Genomic DNA, 17,529 nt, shown 5'->3' with positions numbered 1-17,529 from the left:
TATTTTATGTTTCTGTTTCTGTCTCAGACAGGATTAACCAAAAAATGGAGCCACCAATTATTCCGACCTTAATTAGAGACAAAAAAAGGATCATCGTTCTGCAGGACGGTTATTAGTAAAGTGTCATTTATTGTGTTGAGCTGGAAAGTGAAACTAGGTTTTAGTAGAAACTCTGAAGAGCAGGTTATATTTGTTATGTTTGTATGTATTATACAACTGTAGTTTATATTTTTAATTAAATTCCAGCTATCAGCCTGCAGAATATGGCTGCACTGTTAGTTCAACGATGTGGATGTATATGTTACCAAAATAAATCGGCCCCCGCAGCCAAATATTCACTTTGTGCTAAGTTGAGCATGAAAATAATGAGAGATCTGCTCGGTTCATCACTTAATGCAGAAGCCACCTTCACTTCTCTGCTCAGCCTCATTAGGGGCAAATAGACAGCTCCATCTGCTGGATGTGTCATGTCAATCGAGTGCATCAAGACTGTTTATATATATACATATATAGTGTAGTAAATACGTATTTGACCCCTTGCTGGATTTGTAGGTTTTTCAACTTAAAAAAAGAAACTGACAGTCTGTCATCCTGATGTTCAGTTCATTTGAACAGTGAGAGACAGAAAATCAGGAAATTCACCTTTAAGAATCTAAATACATTTAATTGCATTTTAGGGTTAGGGTACAAATATTTGACCCAAAACCATCAGCAAAAAGCTGGGGGTTTAGGGGAGAACTGTTGGTGCAATTGGGCCAAAATACAACAACATGACCCTCAATCCAACCTCCTTTCCTCCACCAGGAGGCTTTAAATGGAAGCTGGATGGGCCTTCCAACAGGAGAATGACCCAAAACAAACAACCAAGGAACGACTGGAGAAGAAGCAGATCAAGGTCTTGGAGCGGTCCATCCAGTCTCTGGACCTCAGTCCTACAGAACACCCACGGACCGGTACCGGTCCTCGGCCGGTACCGGTCCATGGGTCGTTTGGTACCGGGCCGCACAGAAAGAATAAATAGCTTACATTACTTCCGTTTTATTTATTTCGGAATCTGAAAGATGTTTTACTTTGAAAAACTTCCAGATTCTCTGTTCCATCCGCCTATGTCACCATAAACGCAGGCCAAGGCGCTCTTCTCAGTCACGTGATAGGTTACCGCTAAAATGAAACCCAGGAGTTAGCAAAATGAATAAAAAACAAACGTCTTTGGAAAGTTTCTTTGCCAAGGGGAAAAGGCCCAGCCAGGAGACAGAAGAGGAGCCTTCCACTTCCAGAAAAAAGAAAGCTACATTTAATAGACACCATGAGTGTGGGAAGGAGGGAAGATGATGACGCCTGTGCGATGCACAATGTCATGCGTGTCAAAATAAAAGCTCCGAGTTCACCTTGTAACGTCTCTGTTCCTTGTTCATCGGAGCGTTGTTAAAACAATTATTCGCCACATCTTAAAGACCGGTCCGTAAAAACTTTGTCTGCTGTCATAGTGGTCCGTGGCGTTACAAAGGTGGGGGACCACCGGTATAGACAACCTGTAGAGAGAGCTGAAGCTCAGATTTTCTAAGCGACAGCCGCCAAATCTGAATGATTTAGAAGTCATTTGTGAAGAAGAGAGGAGCAGAAATCCTCCTGATATGTGCAGAAAGCTGCTCACCAACTACAGGAAACATCTGACCTCTGTGCTGCTAGTAAAGGTTTACAACAAAGTACTGAGTCTGTCTGGTGAGGGGATTCAAATACACTTATGTAAATTCTTTAATTCTTTTTTTATGATTTTACTATCTGTTCACATTCACCAACCATTAGGATGACAGGGTGTATTTTTCTTTTTAAGTGGGAAGACCTACAAAATCAGATAGGCATCAAATACTCATCTCCTCCTCTGAAGGACTTCTTTGCATGAAGTGTTAACTTTTTACGTGTCATTTGTTTCTTACAGGGTCATCAGAGGGCTTTTTATTAGCTGTAATGGACTCAACCAGGTGACAGAACTGGTGTACCTGGACCAAACACGTTCTTTGGCTTTGAAAGTGTTTGAAACGCTCATTATCGGTGTGGGGCGGCAGCAGGCCGATGGGAATCTTCAGGAGATGGACAGTGCTGAGGAGAGGGAGGCCGTCCTTGGCCTCGCTGAAGAACTGGGGGCCAGAGGAGTCGGTGAGGGTCCGCAGAGTCTTAGCAAATTCTACGAAGGTCTGAAGGAGGCGTGTCCACGGCACAAGACCCGCAGCGGACAGGGTCGGGGATCTGTGCACGGCCGCACAGAGACTCACCTCCATGTCATTAACCTCTTTCTGTGCGTGGCCTTCCTCTGTGTCAGCAAAGAGGCCGACTCGGACCGCGACTCGGCCAACGACTCCGAGGACACTTCAGGTTACGACAGCACGGCGAGCGAACCTCTGGGCGGGCGTCTGCCTTATCTGTCGCCGGACAGTGTAGCATTACCCTCCAAAGAGCAGCTGCGCCGCGCTGCAGATGTTTGGTCTGTGTGCCGCTGGATTTACATGGCCAGCCCTCTGTTTCAACAGCAGTTCTTCAGGCTCGGCGGACTCGATGTGTGCTTGCGCCTCATGGCCATGGTCATCCAGAAACTCTCTGCTAAGACCAAAGACGGGAAAGCAAAGAGGAAAAGGGATGGCAAAGCCAAAGGCAGCCCCGAGTCTGCAGCTCCGGTCACGTCCCAGGAACCGGAGGACACCTGCCGGGATTCACCGGACACCAACGGCTCCAGTTCAGCGGAAGGAAAGGCCAAAGATTCAGGAAAAAGGTTGGAAGAAGAGTGGCAGCTGCAAAGCATCCGCCTCCTGGAGGCCTTGCTGGCTATATGTCTTCACAGTGCCAACTCAGCCTTCCAGAGAATGGAGCCTGAGCTTTCTTATCAGGTTTGTCAAACAGACAAGTCCGCACCTTGCTTCTCTCAAAGCATGACATCCCATGTTCCACTTCCACAGCTCCAGTCCGTGGAGGACACTTTGTTTGAGGTGAGAGACCAGCTGTCTCGCTCAGGTGTGGTGAACTCTGACCTCGCCGTGCCCCTGTTCGACTCGTTGCTGAGAGTCGCCTTGGCAGAGGTGTCGTTCTCTCCGGATCCTCCTGAGGAGAAACCAGACAGGGTGAGTCCTGCTGAGGAACCTGCTGAAGCCTCTGCTGTTTTTAGAAAAGTACCATGTTTCTCCCTTTAAAGAAACCCACATATTTATCGGTACAGAAATCTTTACAAGCTGAGGTTTACCTTTTTCAAAAATACACTTTAATGTCATTTACATTCTTTGTAATTTAATATACTCTAGTAGTTTTACTTAAATATAATTTCATAGATTAGCCCTTCCATCCAGTAATAGGAACTGTGCCAGACTTTTAAACCTATATAACCTGTCGTATCATATTTGATTGGTGAATTTCTGAAACTCTCATCTCATTAGCAGGATCCAAGCTTTCCCTAGAAACCAGTCTTGTTTTTTGTCCTGCAGTTCATCATTTTTCCACTGGGGGTAGTAGAAGTGCTTTTCCTGCTCATTTCATAATGGCTGCTTCCGTGAAAATCATAAAAAACACATTCAGCCGGAAAAGTTTAGCTAATCTTTAAAATATCATGGGGTGGATTAATGCTTTTATTTAAATGATTACTTTCTCGATTCAAAGAATGTACAGTTAGTTTATAATTAATTCTCTATAATTTAGTCAAACTATGTTAAAATTGTGTGGATCATATTTGAGACACTGGGTTAAATAAGGTGCTTTTCTCTGAATCTTAAACCAACATTGTTGTGAGCTAAAAACATTCCAAATCACACAATGAATCATAATTTGTACTACTTATGTCATTAAAATTTAGATATTTTTTGTGGATTTCATCAAGGGGTTTAGAAAACATCCTAATTAAAAATCATTTTAATTTTCAGTCTATTCTTTGAAGTAGTAAATTAGATTAGATCTTTCATTTCACACTCAGAAAGTTGTAGATTTTATTCTCCTTGCAGGTAAGAAGTGATGAAAGTTTTGCAATGTTTACCTTTCAGGTACCTGGAGTGGAGTTCTATCACATGCTGTCTTTACAGCTCATATTTGTTTTAGGGGTGTGCTGAGCTTCTTTGCAGCATAAACGTTTATGAAATACACATTTTCCTCAATGTTTCAGGTTCAGCCTTTAAAAACAATATATAAATCTTTTTCTTTTGTGCACATTGATCTTACTAAAACTGTGGAGGAAGAATCACTTTTTATCTTTTCAGCCCTCAAAGGTTGAAAGATTCAATTCCACCTTTAGGAGCTGCTTTTCATTTTCTCACCTGCAGGTAATCTGTCTTCAGTTACCACAGTATGATAGTAGATCCAGAAAATGTATTTAATGAGGGAGTTGTTGTTTGTTAAATATAAAAGTAAAGGAGAACAAGTAAATGTTTAATTGTGTTCAATTTGAAACATTCAACTTTCTTCCTTTTTGACTTTCTTTCTGCAGTTTTTGGCTAAACAGAGATTTAAACAGATTTCTTTTAGTAGCTCTTTTTTTCCCCCCTCAATGCTATTTTTCGAGCTCGTCATCACCAGCCGCCTTTCAGCGGGACGCTGAAGGTGTTTGGAAGGTGAGAACTTCAGGCGAGAAACATCGCACAGCTACGAAAATGAGCACGTGCGATTCCAAAAAAAAAAAAAGCATTTCCTTTCACGAGATTCAGTGCAATTAACTCATCATCTATTGTGTCTGAGGTGCTACTGTCAACAGGGTGCTTTTGTGCATCAGTGCAGCTTGCAGCAGGTTGCCAAGCAACTGTGGTAAGTGAACACAGTTTACAGCAAAGACCTAGTAAAGCGGCTTGGTAAACACTCACACGTCTGATGCTGCTTTGTTTCGCTCAGTTCTAGTAATCTTTCTATGTTTTCAATAAAGTTGGTTGATTTCATTATTTTGTTCCAGAAATCAAATCCTATATGTTCTGTGAAAATTCAAACACTTCTCCTCCAACGTGAGGCCACTGCTGGCTCAGTCTTTGCTCATAGAACCAAATATGGTTACGATGTGAGCTTCAGCTGCAGTTGTTTTAGGAAATCACACACACACACACACACCAGAGTGTGTGTGTCCCACCAGACTGAGCATTTTTAACCCATGATGACATGAAGTGGATTCTGTGGTCCACATGGTTAGTGATAAAATACACATCTTTTTATTTTATTAGAAACAAATGGGTTGTTGTAGGTCAATGTTTGTCAGTAAGATTAAGTCTAAAAGTCAACTCAGGTTGTATGAAAGAACAGAAGAGATCAGAAGTTGGTTGTTGTGTTTATTTATCTGCATTAAAGTCTAGAAAAATCTAGAAATCATTCCATATTTATGAAATGTACCTCCAATGCATCTATATTTATTAAGGACTTCACACAAGAGAGAATAGTGCTGAACAGATGAGCAAAAGAAAAATGATAGGATTGTGTCTCTTTTCCTGTCACGTGATTGGATGCACATTTCCTTATGTGGTCCACGAATCGATAAAGAAAAGACTACATACAATCTAGATATTTATTATTATTATTTATATTTAATCACTCTAATAAACAAAACAAAAACAAAAAATTTGGCTAAGAGAAGTGACTCGTTTTAATTCACTGTGTGAAACAAGGGCAGTGCATAAAAAGCGTTTGTCATATGTTTAGTGAACACCGCACACAACCGTCGATGGGGTTCACCTTCAGCCAGTTGGAGTAGAAGCCAGTTTGTGATTGGACATCGTTTTGGTTTACGTCACACGCGCATAAAAAGGAAAAGACGGCAGAGACGGAAAAAGAAACTGATTTGAGAGAGATTGATTATTCACTGCCCGATTGGTTTTATACCTTTTTTACCAGCATCATCTGTGGTTTTTGACTCATGAGACTGTCCCTCCCAGTGCTATACTGATTTAGAGATATGCGTCTGTTTCCTTTACATCCCTAAAAAATAAAATATAAATTAAGTTAAAAAAAACAACAGAATAAATAATAAATAAACAGCAAAATAACACTTTAAAATTGAAGAAAACCTTTGAAATACTAGATAAATTTTAAAGAAGGCTAAATGTTTCACCAAGTGAACTTTAAGAGAAAGGATTGGACATTAGGGTTTGGTTTAAAAACTGTGTTTAATCTGGTTGGTGTGAACTGGACAGCTTCTCCTCTACCTGTGTGTTGTCAGTACACAACCTGTTTATTGTAAATATCTGTCATTTAAAGTTAGTCTGAACACTTTATTTCTATTATTTTTCAAGTTTTCTTCATTTCTTTTATTATTATTTATTATTTTTTATTATCATTTTTGTTACTGTTGTATGAAAAGGGCTTTATAAATAAAGTTTGATTTGATTAAAAAAAACGAAGTTTACTGAAAGAGAGACGAGGGAGGGAAAAGTAATTTGGAGACCTTTAAAAATTAAATGTTATCAAAAACAAAGTAGATTTTGATCAATTTATACAGGAAAATAGCTAAATCTTTGCAAAAGAAAAATAAAATATGCATCAAATGATGCTGGAAGTGTCTGACGGGCTTTTCCTTCTGCACGCCATCTCGCACGTGTGCCACGACGCTCCAACATTTGTCCTCCACTGCAGAGTTTATCTAAAGAATTAGACGATTCTCAGTTCTGCACTTCATAGCGAGCGCAAATGAACGGCGGCTTGTCTGTTTTTTTTAGGCCTCCTTTAAGCCACAGGGCTGTTTAAAAGTGGAGGTCAGGGTTGATGTTGGGGGGGGGTAAAATATGATGAGTGTACAGCACCAGGAACTGGGCTGTGAGCACCGTGTGAGTCAGCTGATGTTTGTCTTATGACCAAAATCTCGTACATTTTCCCCCTTCCTTCATCCACTACATTAGCAGAAAGACCGCAGCCTGTCATGCTGAATATCTGAGCGTAGAAACATTCTTGGTAAGAGCCTTTTTTCTCCCTTAACAACATTAGGTAAGCTATTGCTAAATTAGTTTTATCTTTCTATCTTTTTGCAACGCGAGATCTGGGTTTGTTGCAGTTTGAACTCCAGTTCAGGACTTGTATCCTTCTCCTCCTGTCATCTCCTGCCAGAAGCTCCAGGTGCTGGCGGAAGGGGTGGAAGGGGCGGCCCCGGCGGGCGATCTGTCTGAGGAGGTGGATGAGGTGCAGAGCTACAACGTCAAGCTCCCGGGGGAGGAGGAAGGCTACGACGCCGACAGCGAGAGCAACCCTGAGGACATGGCCAAGCAGGAAGAGGGTAGGTCCACGCTCGCCACCTCATCACCTTTTTTTTCACAGCATGCTTCACCTGCAAAGGTGCAAATTAAAACCTCCAGCGGTTAGTTTTGAGAATGCCGTTTCCAAGCCCTCTGTTCCCTGGATCATTGGTAAGTGTCGGCGAACGGATCCTGATGGATTATGGGGTCATGTGCTGGTCCCGGCCTCTAAACCCGCATCGCTTTCTCACACTTTTCACCGTTTTCTTCTGGTTTTATCAAACGAGGACATCCTCATTTAGTGGAACGAAGAGGACATTTGGCAATAGGTTTTACTGCGTAGGGATGACACAGCAGATATCGTCTGTCCTCTCCGCTCTCGTAGGTTAAGGATGTGGCCTGATTCCTCTGTTTTGACTTGAATCCCCTCAGAATAGGCTCATTGTTTCACACGTTACAACTGCTGGTTGCTGCCGCATAAGCTGGATCTTGTGACTTCAAGTCCCAATCAGATGAAAACTTCCACTTTGTGGAAAAACGTTCAAATATTAGGACGGCTCTTTTCTTTTTTTTCTTTTTTACTTGTGTAAAATAACTATTTCCTTTAAAGTAAGTGTAATAAGCCCCCTGTTGTTTCCTTCAGTCACTGCTACTAAGGCTCAGTTCTAAAATGCTAAATTAAAATCAATTTAAGGGTGTAATTTATTAATGGTAACTAAATTTAGAGTATTTCTAAATTTGGGGCTGACAGTTAAATTTGTGTGTTTGATTATGTTTTCTGATGAATTCTGTGCATCTACTTTGTTGTATCTTAGTTTCCAGTAGTTTGATGTTTTATTTAGGCTTTTTTTAAAAAGAAAATCAGGAAAACTGTTTAGTTGCTTGATTTAAGGACTCCAATTAAACTTGTGCTTTTGGGGGTTTTAACATGTAATTGCAGCATTTTTCTGATAATGGAGGACACGGGTAAAGAAAATTGATCTTAAATTTGCATTTCTGAGCATTTGTTTATTCAATTAGTTGTAAATCAGGAGCAGACAAAAAGATCGGAACACTACAGCTGGATAGCTTCAATTTTGCCAATAAGCTAGTGGGAGAGTGCGTAAACGGAGAGCTCTCAGCAATGGGAAGGGGAAGAGGGGCGGGGTTGGTCTGTGCCAACAGAGGTGAATTTTTAATGAACTCCTGCCACTCTGCAGAAACTATGTACTACAAAAACACACAGTTTTTTTTTAGATTGTGGCTAAAAAAAGGCATAATCATTGTTAAAATTCCTCTGGAAACACTTTGAAAATAGATCAAAAGAGGATCAAAGTAGGACTTTACAGAAAAACCAACCGTTTGTCTTTTAGTTTTAGAATCAAGCACAAGCATGTCTGGATTGTCGGCACTGGCAGCGAAGGAAGCAGCTTCATTAATAGAAGGAGGCCATAAGAGAGCCTGCTGGTCCTGTAAATCATGGGGGGGACTCCCATGCTGCTCTGAGGGGGGAGATCACAAGCCTATCCATTTTCTCGAGCTGCGTCAGGGACTTCAGGAGGGAACACCAGCCGTCTGTCTGCATTTTTTCTGACTGGTGTTTTTTTTTTGTGTCCGTCTCCCTGACTGCGGCTCTAGGAGGAAAGGTGGAGTCGGCAGCTCTTCAGGAGTTTGCGGCGCCTCTAGACGGGCCTGGGAGTGGCGTGCTGCTGTTTCCTGAAATCTGCACCGTGGAGCTGCAGCTCCTGGCCTCGGGCTCCCCGGACCCGAAGGTTCTGGGTCACGTATTTCACAGCCTGCTGAGTGCGGTTCATGCCAACCCCCAAAACGCTGCCTTGCTCTATGATCAGGTCAGTCAAAGCCGCTCTGTGTTGTGCTTCTCTTATCGCTTCCTGTGCTTGTTATACTTTATTACTCGCCCGTGCGGCACTCATTTAGGGGGTTCCTCTGTCTGCTCCCTTCCAGGGAGGAGTCAAAACCATCCTGAGCGGCTTTCACGACATCCTGAGTGAAACAAACCCCGCCCACGCCGGTCAGTAATTTCTCTGCTTTATTTTTGTTTACTTTTGTTTTATTTATGTTTCCTAACATTTAAACTTGGCCTAAACATGTGTTTCTGTAATTCATGAGGAAACTGCATTCATTACATTTGCTTAATTTTTCCATATTTATTTGCGTTTTAATTGTCTATTTATGGCTTTTTTATTTGTATTTATCTTTTTTAAATTGATGCTGTTAAAAAAAAAAAGACCTGACGAAAATATGTTTGTAAGAATCTGCCCCTGGTCTCCGTTCAGATTGCCAGACCGTGTTGATGGAGCTGCTGGTCGCCATGGTGACGGAGCGCATCACGTCAGAGGAACTGGCACTGCTGATCCGCCTCTTCCTGGAAAAGACCCCACCCACTGTAAATCGTGAAGCTTATCTGTCAAGTGGCCCGTGCACCGTTTGCTTACTCAGACGCTTGTGTGCAGCGTCTGCGTTTGAAAACGGAACAAGAACGCACTTCCTCTTTTTGTGCTCCCCCCCCCCATCTCTGGTCTGAAATACATCGACACCCGCTTGATCCTCTGGGGGGACCTTCTTTATTTATTTAACACCAGAACAGATGTGATGCTCCAACATGAGGAACAGAAGTTTACTTTTAGTTCCAAAAAACTGTCAGGAAGTGATAGGTTGGAGCCTCAGGGGCTTTATTTACTTCATCTTCATTATTTTATTTCTATTTTATCCATCAGATGCACATTTTCTAATTGCTTTTTAATTCTCTAGGACATTCTGCTGAAAGGTGTTTTAAAAATCATTGAGGCCAACATGAATATGGAACCTCTTCACTTCCTGACCTTTCCGGTGATCCTTGGCTCGTCTGTGCCCGGGGGGTCGTCCCCCTGCTCCAGGCAAAACTGCACCACTGGGGGCAAAAGCGTGGGTTCGCTCTGGAAGGGCAAACTGTCTCCTGGTCGCAGAGAGGGAGAATCTGAGCACCGATCGACCCACCTCCACCCTTCTCCCTGGCTCGTCGCTCCTCTCCACCTGCCCCTCGTGGGGCAAAACTGCTGGCCCCACATGGCCAGCGGGTTCAGTGCCTCAATTTGGTTGAGGCTGCGGGAGCAGGAGCAGAAGGAAGCGGACAGAGACAAAGGTTGGTTTCATTTCAACCTACAAATACAGTTTAGTTATCCCAAACATGGGAGAAACTCGACATTCTCTCTTCTTCTTTTTTTTCCTTTTAGATAAAAGTAATCCTCCAGTAGCCGAGGCACGCGGTTCCTCACCTCATGCTGGGGCAAGAACAGCAGAGGAAGGCCTCATTCACATTCTGTCTATGGGCTCCAAGGCTTTGATGCTCCAAGTGTGGGCAGACTTCTCCACAGGGTCTCTCATATTCAGGCGAGTAAAAGGAGAATGCACGTCAGTAGGGATGTCCTAATCCAATCACGTGATGAGAAATCAGGCTCGAGCACATACTTATATGTAAGGGTTAGTGGCCAACAAAGTGTTGTTTTTTTTCACTTTTAAGGTTTTTTTTAATGATAATCACATCTGATCAAAAATAGTTCTGATACACCGTAATAGTAAGACACATGTGGTTCAGCTAAAGTGAACCGGAATTCGGTTCCCCCGATAATCCAGAACAAATTTTCAGCCTGAGTACAACCAAGCGGACCCTAGTCCGGGACCAGGAACCGCTCTCTGACCCGTCTTTGGAGGTGGTCTCAGTTCGTTTCCAAACGGACTGAGCTTCGGTTCACTCTGAGATTCCTCAAGTCTGAATACAATCCGTCCTCGGAGCGGAACAACTGACCCAGTCGGCCAGTAGTTAACAGAAACAACGCCAAAACACCACAACGATGTGACACAGCAACTCATTGAAATGTGGTGGGATGAGTACAGACTCATTAGAACATCTTTTAACAGGACACACATCGGTTCTGACTGTTTTCCCCACAATCTATACGTCATAAATATTTCTCAGCGGACCTCCTTAGCTGTCTTCTTGTCAGTCTGCAGCTTGGTGCCTCCATCGGACCAAAGTAGCAGTAAAATGTTCCTGACGTTGATACAGACGTTTATAATGTGTCGGTGAAATATGACGTTGGAAGGACGGCAAAGCTCAGGATTTCCATCATGTCTGTCTCTAGTTGCTTTGCCCCGCCCTCTTAATTCCAGGCTAATGAGTGAAGAGATCTTCAGTCATGTGGTTTTGTTTACAAGCTTTGCTTCGAAACAAGAAAGGCTGCTTGAAGGCAGTCTGAATACAGAGCAAACACAAGGTTTAGTGATTATTCCAGTCTGAATAAACCCTAAAGCTACAGTCATAAACTTTCTTACATGAATTATTATCATTTAACTTTGCTACTCTATACTTTTTTACCCTCTGGACTTGATGTTGGCAGATCCTCAAAATCAAATGGCTGGGACCAAAAAAAATCTTATTGGGACATCTTTAGCTATCGGTGTGAGTTCAAAAGGTTTAAAGTTTGGTCCTGGTGATGTGTCCTTTTTTTCACAGGATGTGTATAGACCCAAACGATGAAACAAAAGCGGGGCTGCTGGTGCAGACGGAGTCTGCTGAGGGTTTGCTGAGACGGGGTCCGTGGCAGCACCTCGGCCTGACGTACAGCCAGCAGCCAGAGGGCAAAAAAAGCCTCCACGGCAGCGTGAGCGTGTGGGTGTGCGGCATCAGGTGAGAAAACCAAACTGAAGGACACGTTGTTTGAAGTGAGAAAGAAGAAAAAAGGTTGACTTTAAAAAATCTCTCCCTGTCTGAAGGAAATGTGAGGTTTCTTTGGATTACACCCTGCCCAGAAAGTCCAGCTTATCGTCCGACAGCAACAAAACCTACTGCATGTTGGGACACTGCGCGTCATCAGAGGAGGTGCTCAAGCAGGGGGGGCATTGGAATATGGGCACTGTGCTCCTCTTCAATGGTAAGCTTCCACTCCAGCTTTTTGTTGTTTTTCCTGTTGTTTACATGGATGATTGGTGATGCGTGTGTCATTTAGGAGCACAGCAAACCGAGCCGTGACGCCTGACATGCTGGGGATTCTTAGCTTTCTATCAGGAGGTCTACTGAATGCTGCTCTTGTTGCCTCTAATCGGTTTTGAATGGCTTAAATCTCTGCGAGTTGAACCTGCAAACGGCAGAAGATGAGTTTAGACAAGCTCAGCCTCCCCGCTGCTGTTGGAATTCAGCGGAAGGTTTTCCTTTTAATGTGTGGAAAAGAAAGAATGCTGGAATTTAGAAAAGCAAATACAATTAAAGCTACAGGATGTGTTGTATGGCCCGCAGGTGGTACTTGCCCAAGCCTTTAGCCCCACCAATTACCTTTTTGACCCTCCCTCCTTGGCTGAGCCGCTGTTACACGCCCCTCACCCTCCCCATCCGTCTAGCCTCCCTTGTCAGATCTGCAGGTGGCAAATTCATGACTGAATATATAGGTTTGGGTTGATAAAATCGATTAATCGATCTGAACTGATCCGAGCTTAAAAGATCAATAATCCAAACCTAAAAGTAAAGATCGATTTCCTTCCTCTCCCGGTGACCCAACGCACATCAGCCGTAAAGACAAGTCAGCTAGCTTGATGCTAACGTATAATGGAATTTCCCATAGGACGGCTAATGCTAATGCTTGTTTGACCTAAACGTGCATTGCTGACTGAATTTCTAAGCTTTTCTAATGAAGCTAAATAATGAAGCTTTCTATAGACTCAGAGGCAGGAATTTTCCAAACTCTTTTAAGGAAAGTTTTTTTTAAAGTAACCATTTGTGGTCTAAAGCAGTGGCTCCCATCCCCGAGCTGAGGACCGGTACCAGTCTATGGGCCATTTGGTACCGGGCCACAGACAGAAAAAAAAGTGCACACCGGTACACTAACTTGGGTTATTTCCGTTTTGTTTATGTTCTGCTATGAAGGTATATTTGTTTTGGAAAACTACTGGATTCTGTTCACCACATCTGTTGGTCTTGACGCGTCACGTGACTTTAGGCAGCTGCTCAGATTGCTAAATCACTAGCCTAAAGCTAAAAAGCTAATCTAAAGAAGAAAAAAAACGTAAAAAACTCAAAGGTTTCTTTGGGGAGAAAAAAGCCAGTGAGGCAACCGAATGAGGCTCTTCGACTTCAAAGAAAATCTTTGTATAGAAAATGTTTTTACCGTATATTGAAATAAATAATAAATACATCAATAAATATCACTTAAAATGTAGAGTTTTGAGTTGGGATTAGCAAAAAAAAGCTCATTTATTTGCTCCTTGGATGGATTTTTGGAACCAGCAGCAGACCTGCTTCCTGTTTTTCACGTCTGCTTTTCTTACATTGTCCTTTCATGCGTTTCAGGGTCAAGAATAGGACCTGAGGAGGCCTTTTACCTGTACTCCAGTGGACCCGACCTTACCTCCATCATGCCGTGTAAGTACGGCAAACCAAGAGGGTCCTTCTCCAAGTTTGTTTCCCAGGAGAGTCTGAAGTGTGACCAAATGCAAGAGATTCTCATGAAGAACAGAGACTTTGATGCAGGATTGTTGGTGGTAAGTCTGTTCCGACACCAGAACACACAACAGAATTTCTCTGGATGGAGATCTTTTTATTGTTTGCTGTAAAATCACAGGTTAAATGATAAATATTTATCCATCTGTCAGTAAGCAGATGTATTTTAAAATATTGTATCTGTGTTTGTAACTATGAAAAAGATGGTGTTAATTTAAAAATGTCATTAAAAACTGGTATTAGCTGAATAAAGGTAAGTTCCATCTTTTTTACCATTCAGAAGCCTCAATGATAAAAGTCCTGCTTAGCATTTTATTTTGTAGACTATCGTTTATTTTAGGCTGGAATGATGATATAACTTATAGGTGGGATGTTTTTTGCACAGGAGAGCTTGGCAGTGGTGTACGCCCCCAGCAGTCCCAGACTCTATACCATCTATGAGCCCGTCATCAGGCTGAAAGGTCAGGCCAAAACGGTCATCACTCAGCGGCCCTTCAGCTCCAAAGAGGTGCAGAGTGTCTCCTTGGAGCCCGGCGTTCTCCGAGGTCTGGTTCCCGTGGAAACCCAAGGCCTCCAGAGCGTCCTGCATAAAATCGGTGGAACGGGAAACTTTGTTTTCCTCTTTGCACAGGTGAGATCATGAAGCTCCTGACGTTTTTAAAAGAATTTTGCATCTCCTGCAGCGTTAATGGACACTGAGGCGCCGAAACATTTTTGGCAATCGCTGAGTCTAAAAGCTCCTCACTTAAAAATTGTCCAATCGTTAAGGTAGATTGGCTCATCTGAGTCTTGTTCGGGTGTCCAATCGTGTCTCTGGTGTCCTCTGACAGCTCAGTTTGTAGGGCTGAGGATCGTTATTTAGGTGGTGATCCGATTTAGTTTCTTGCTCAAGATCGATGATTTACAGTTCAAACCACAGTTCTTACTATTTGATATATTCTGGTTGAATTGTTTCTATATGTTTGTCTATGTATATTTAATCACCTTCATTTATACCCTTATTTAGAACAGAAGTTCTGAATCAACAATACAGATTAAAAACTTAAAGATTTTTAAGAGGGAAATGGTTTTTATCACTTTAAACAATGTCACACTCTGAAGTTTTTCTGTCAACTTCCTGGTTAACTCCAGCAGGAAACAAAACATAAAAGTCGCGGTTGCTTTGAATCGTTTAACAACAAATCCTGAAAATGTTCTTCACAGCTTTTCCTCCTCAGAGTTGATCTGATTCCAGTTCCAGTAGATCGATGACAGGAAGGCAGTAACTGTCGACGCAGCAACACCTCAGTAGAAATGGAACAACTAGAAAAAACACTCAAAGTCCTTTCAGCTAAACAGAGAAAAGAATTTCCAACACAAAACAAGTTTCATAAACTGACGTGTTTTTTTTTTATGTATAGAGTAAAACACTCCTAAAACTTTAGATGGACATTTCACTGACGTATTCTCCGCCATGCTAGCAGACAGTCACATGACGTCAAACCATTGATTAGGATTTTTTTGTAATATTCTTTGTTAAATATGAATTATATTTTTTATTCAAATTGTCGACTATACTTGAAACAAAATCAGTTTTTCGGAACTCATTTCAGCAAACGAACTTCAATCTTGATAGTTTTACTTTGAAACTGAGAACTTTCATCGACACTTTACTTTGAAGATTTATTTACGTCTAATAACATTCGGTTTGTTTAGTTTAAATACGTAAAATCCTACATCATTCTGACATGTTAGAGAGCAAATGGAATGGCCTGAAGGACATTTTTACTCTGGTGTATTTAGAAAAATCAACTTTATAAAACAATAACTATCCTAGTGTTTGGGTTAAACCCCTGACAGTGTGACTCTGCCGCATCGGCTTCCATCTTTGTTGATGCGTTTCTCACATCCGTTGTTGCCTTCAGCTGAAGTGAAGCTCGTCTGTCTTTTTCCTTTTATTCGCCTCGTATTCGGGCTCCAGACGGTGGAACTGAGCGACTGCGAGAAAACCCAAGCTCTGGCGCTGCAAGTGCTGCTCTCTCTCTGCAACTCCAACCAGCATCGCATCCACGAAATGGACTGTTACCATGGTTACGCCATGATCCACCAGGTCCTCATCAAGCCCAAATGCGTCGTCGGTTATCACATGTTGAAGGTGAGTCCCACTTTGAACTTTTCCTTCCATTTCTTTTCTTTTTTTTTTGTAGAAAATAATCCATGAAGTGAAACTAAAGAGAAAAGAAAATATGAAACTTTGTCTCTTTATCTGTTGCATATTATTTAATCATCTGTGTGTAAAACTGTTGTGCGAGTCGTGAGGCAGCCAGAAAAATATAGACTCCAGATTTATGATCGTAGCAGTGAAGCCGGTCACAAATTATAGACTTTGATCAATACAGACGAGGTTGCTTGTCTTTAAATGTCTTTTTTTTTTGCTCAGAGTTATCAGCTTTTGCAGTGATGTAAAGGATTTTCTTCCTATTTCTACCTCTGCGTTGATGAACATGTTCAGTAGCGCCCCAGTTTTGGTTGAGTTGCAGTCGGTCGGCGTCTACAGAAGCAAAAAGAAAGAAAACTCTTTTCTGCCACATTCAACAGACGCTGCTTGACGGATGCTGCAGCGGACCCATCCTCCTCCTGGGGGAGGACGGTCAGTTCCGATTGGACGCCGAGTCGGTCGCCGTGGTGCAGGACCTGAGGCTCCTGTCAGAAATTCTGCTGGACTGGAAGGTCTGGGCCAAGGCTCAGGTAAACAAATGAGGGTCTCACCTGAGGCTTCTGAACGTCCCTGTTTCTAGAAACTGAGGTTTTCTATTAAATGAATTATTTTCCATGCAGCACAGACCGAGGTCACAGTCTGTTTTCACATTTACATTAAAACTTAAAAAATGTTCTTTACTAAACATAAAGTACCTTATTTTCTATTATTTAAACAAAAAGTCCCTTTTTAATTTCATTGGTTCACAAAACAGCTTTAAGAAATATCAGATCATTTGAAATTTTCTTACATTAAAAACATTTTTCTTAACATTTATTTCAAACGCCAAATGAAAAGAGTTTAAAAAAGACAGATCAAACAAGACAGTGTTACTTCACTTATGCAAAAGTGACATCTGCTTTTTTTTTCTTGTTTTTATTGATCATTTCTATTCTTGTAAAGTTCAATCAGTGACATCTTGTAGGTTTTTTTGAATACATGCAAACGTTTGCTTTGTTTTTTTGTTTTTTTTTTCCAAACTTTATTTGTTTTATGCAGAAATTGTACAAAATGTCCATCAATTCACAGACACCAGTCGAAATAAAAGTACTTTTGCACAATATTCTTTTTTTATATATAAGTTAAATAAAATAAAAAAACTAAAAACAAAACAAAAACACCAAAAATCAAGAGAAAAATAAAAATAAGAAGAGAAACACAAAACCGCACCAACCCTCTCTATTAAAGCTTCAGAAAATATAATAGATTCCAACAATTATAATTTAACACATGCCCAGATTTCTCAGAAGAGTAAATTAAAATAAGCAAGAAGTAAACCAATCCATGAGATGGAATCAGATAAAAGGGAGCCCCCAGAAGAAGTGACTTAGTCTGGAAAAGAGTAGAATTGTATTTGCTGTGTCGTTTGGAATAATGGACGCCACCTTTGTTCAAATTTATCAGAGAACCCATTCAATGTCATCCTTATCTTTTCCAACTTGATGAAGTACAGAACATCATTGAGCCACTGCGAAGATGATGGGGAGTGTGGTGATTTCCACTTTAATAGAATTACTCTCCTTGCAAGAAGAGTCATAAAGGCGAGGGAGTCCTTTTGAGATTTTGATAGGGAAGGTGGCCCTGAAAAAATTCCAAATAAGGCACTCAGAGGGTTTGGGCTCACGTTCCTCTCAATAACGCGTGATATCACT

General features: G+C 41.7%; 1 protein-coding gene across 2 annotated transcripts in view; it reads left to right on the top strand.

Moving 5' to 3' along the window:
* The window catches only part of lyst (lysosomal trafficking regulator), a 65,495-nt gene that overhangs the window by 26,215 nt on the left and 21,751 nt on the right, over window positions 1-17,529 (top strand). For both annotated transcript variants that reach the window (XM_023963749.1, XM_023963748.1), the window contains exons 6-19: window positions 1,940-2,882; window positions 2,952-3,113; window positions 7,048-7,213; window positions 8,790-9,001; window positions 9,117-9,183; window positions 9,449-9,558; window positions 9,924-10,293; window positions 10,385-10,541; window positions 11,665-11,838; window positions 11,925-12,082; window positions 13,492-13,682; window positions 14,027-14,272; window positions 15,602-15,775; window positions 16,219-16,368. In XM_023963749.1, the coding sequence (XP_023819517.1) occupies window positions 1,940-2,882; window positions 2,952-3,113; window positions 7,048-7,213; window positions 8,790-9,001; window positions 9,117-9,183; window positions 9,449-9,558; window positions 9,924-10,293; window positions 10,385-10,541; window positions 11,665-11,838; window positions 11,925-12,082; window positions 13,492-13,682; window positions 14,027-14,272; window positions 15,602-15,775; window positions 16,219-16,368 (3,280 nt within the window). The remainder of the gene's footprint in view (window positions 1-1,939; window positions 2,883-2,951; window positions 3,114-7,047; window positions 7,214-8,789; window positions 9,002-9,116; window positions 9,184-9,448; window positions 9,559-9,923; window positions 10,294-10,384; window positions 10,542-11,664; window positions 11,839-11,924; window positions 12,083-13,491; window positions 13,683-14,026; window positions 14,273-15,601; window positions 15,776-16,218; window positions 16,369-17,529) is intronic.

Source organism: Oryzias latipes, chromosome 15 (assembly GCF_002234675.1).
Source record: "Oryzias latipes chromosome 15, ASM223467v1".
NCBI classification, from domain to species: domain Eukaryota; kingdom Metazoa; phylum Chordata; class Actinopteri; order Beloniformes; family Adrianichthyidae; genus Oryzias; species Oryzias latipes.
Note: the sequence above shows the minus strand (reverse complement) of the source record. Positions and strands in the feature narration are given on the sequence as shown.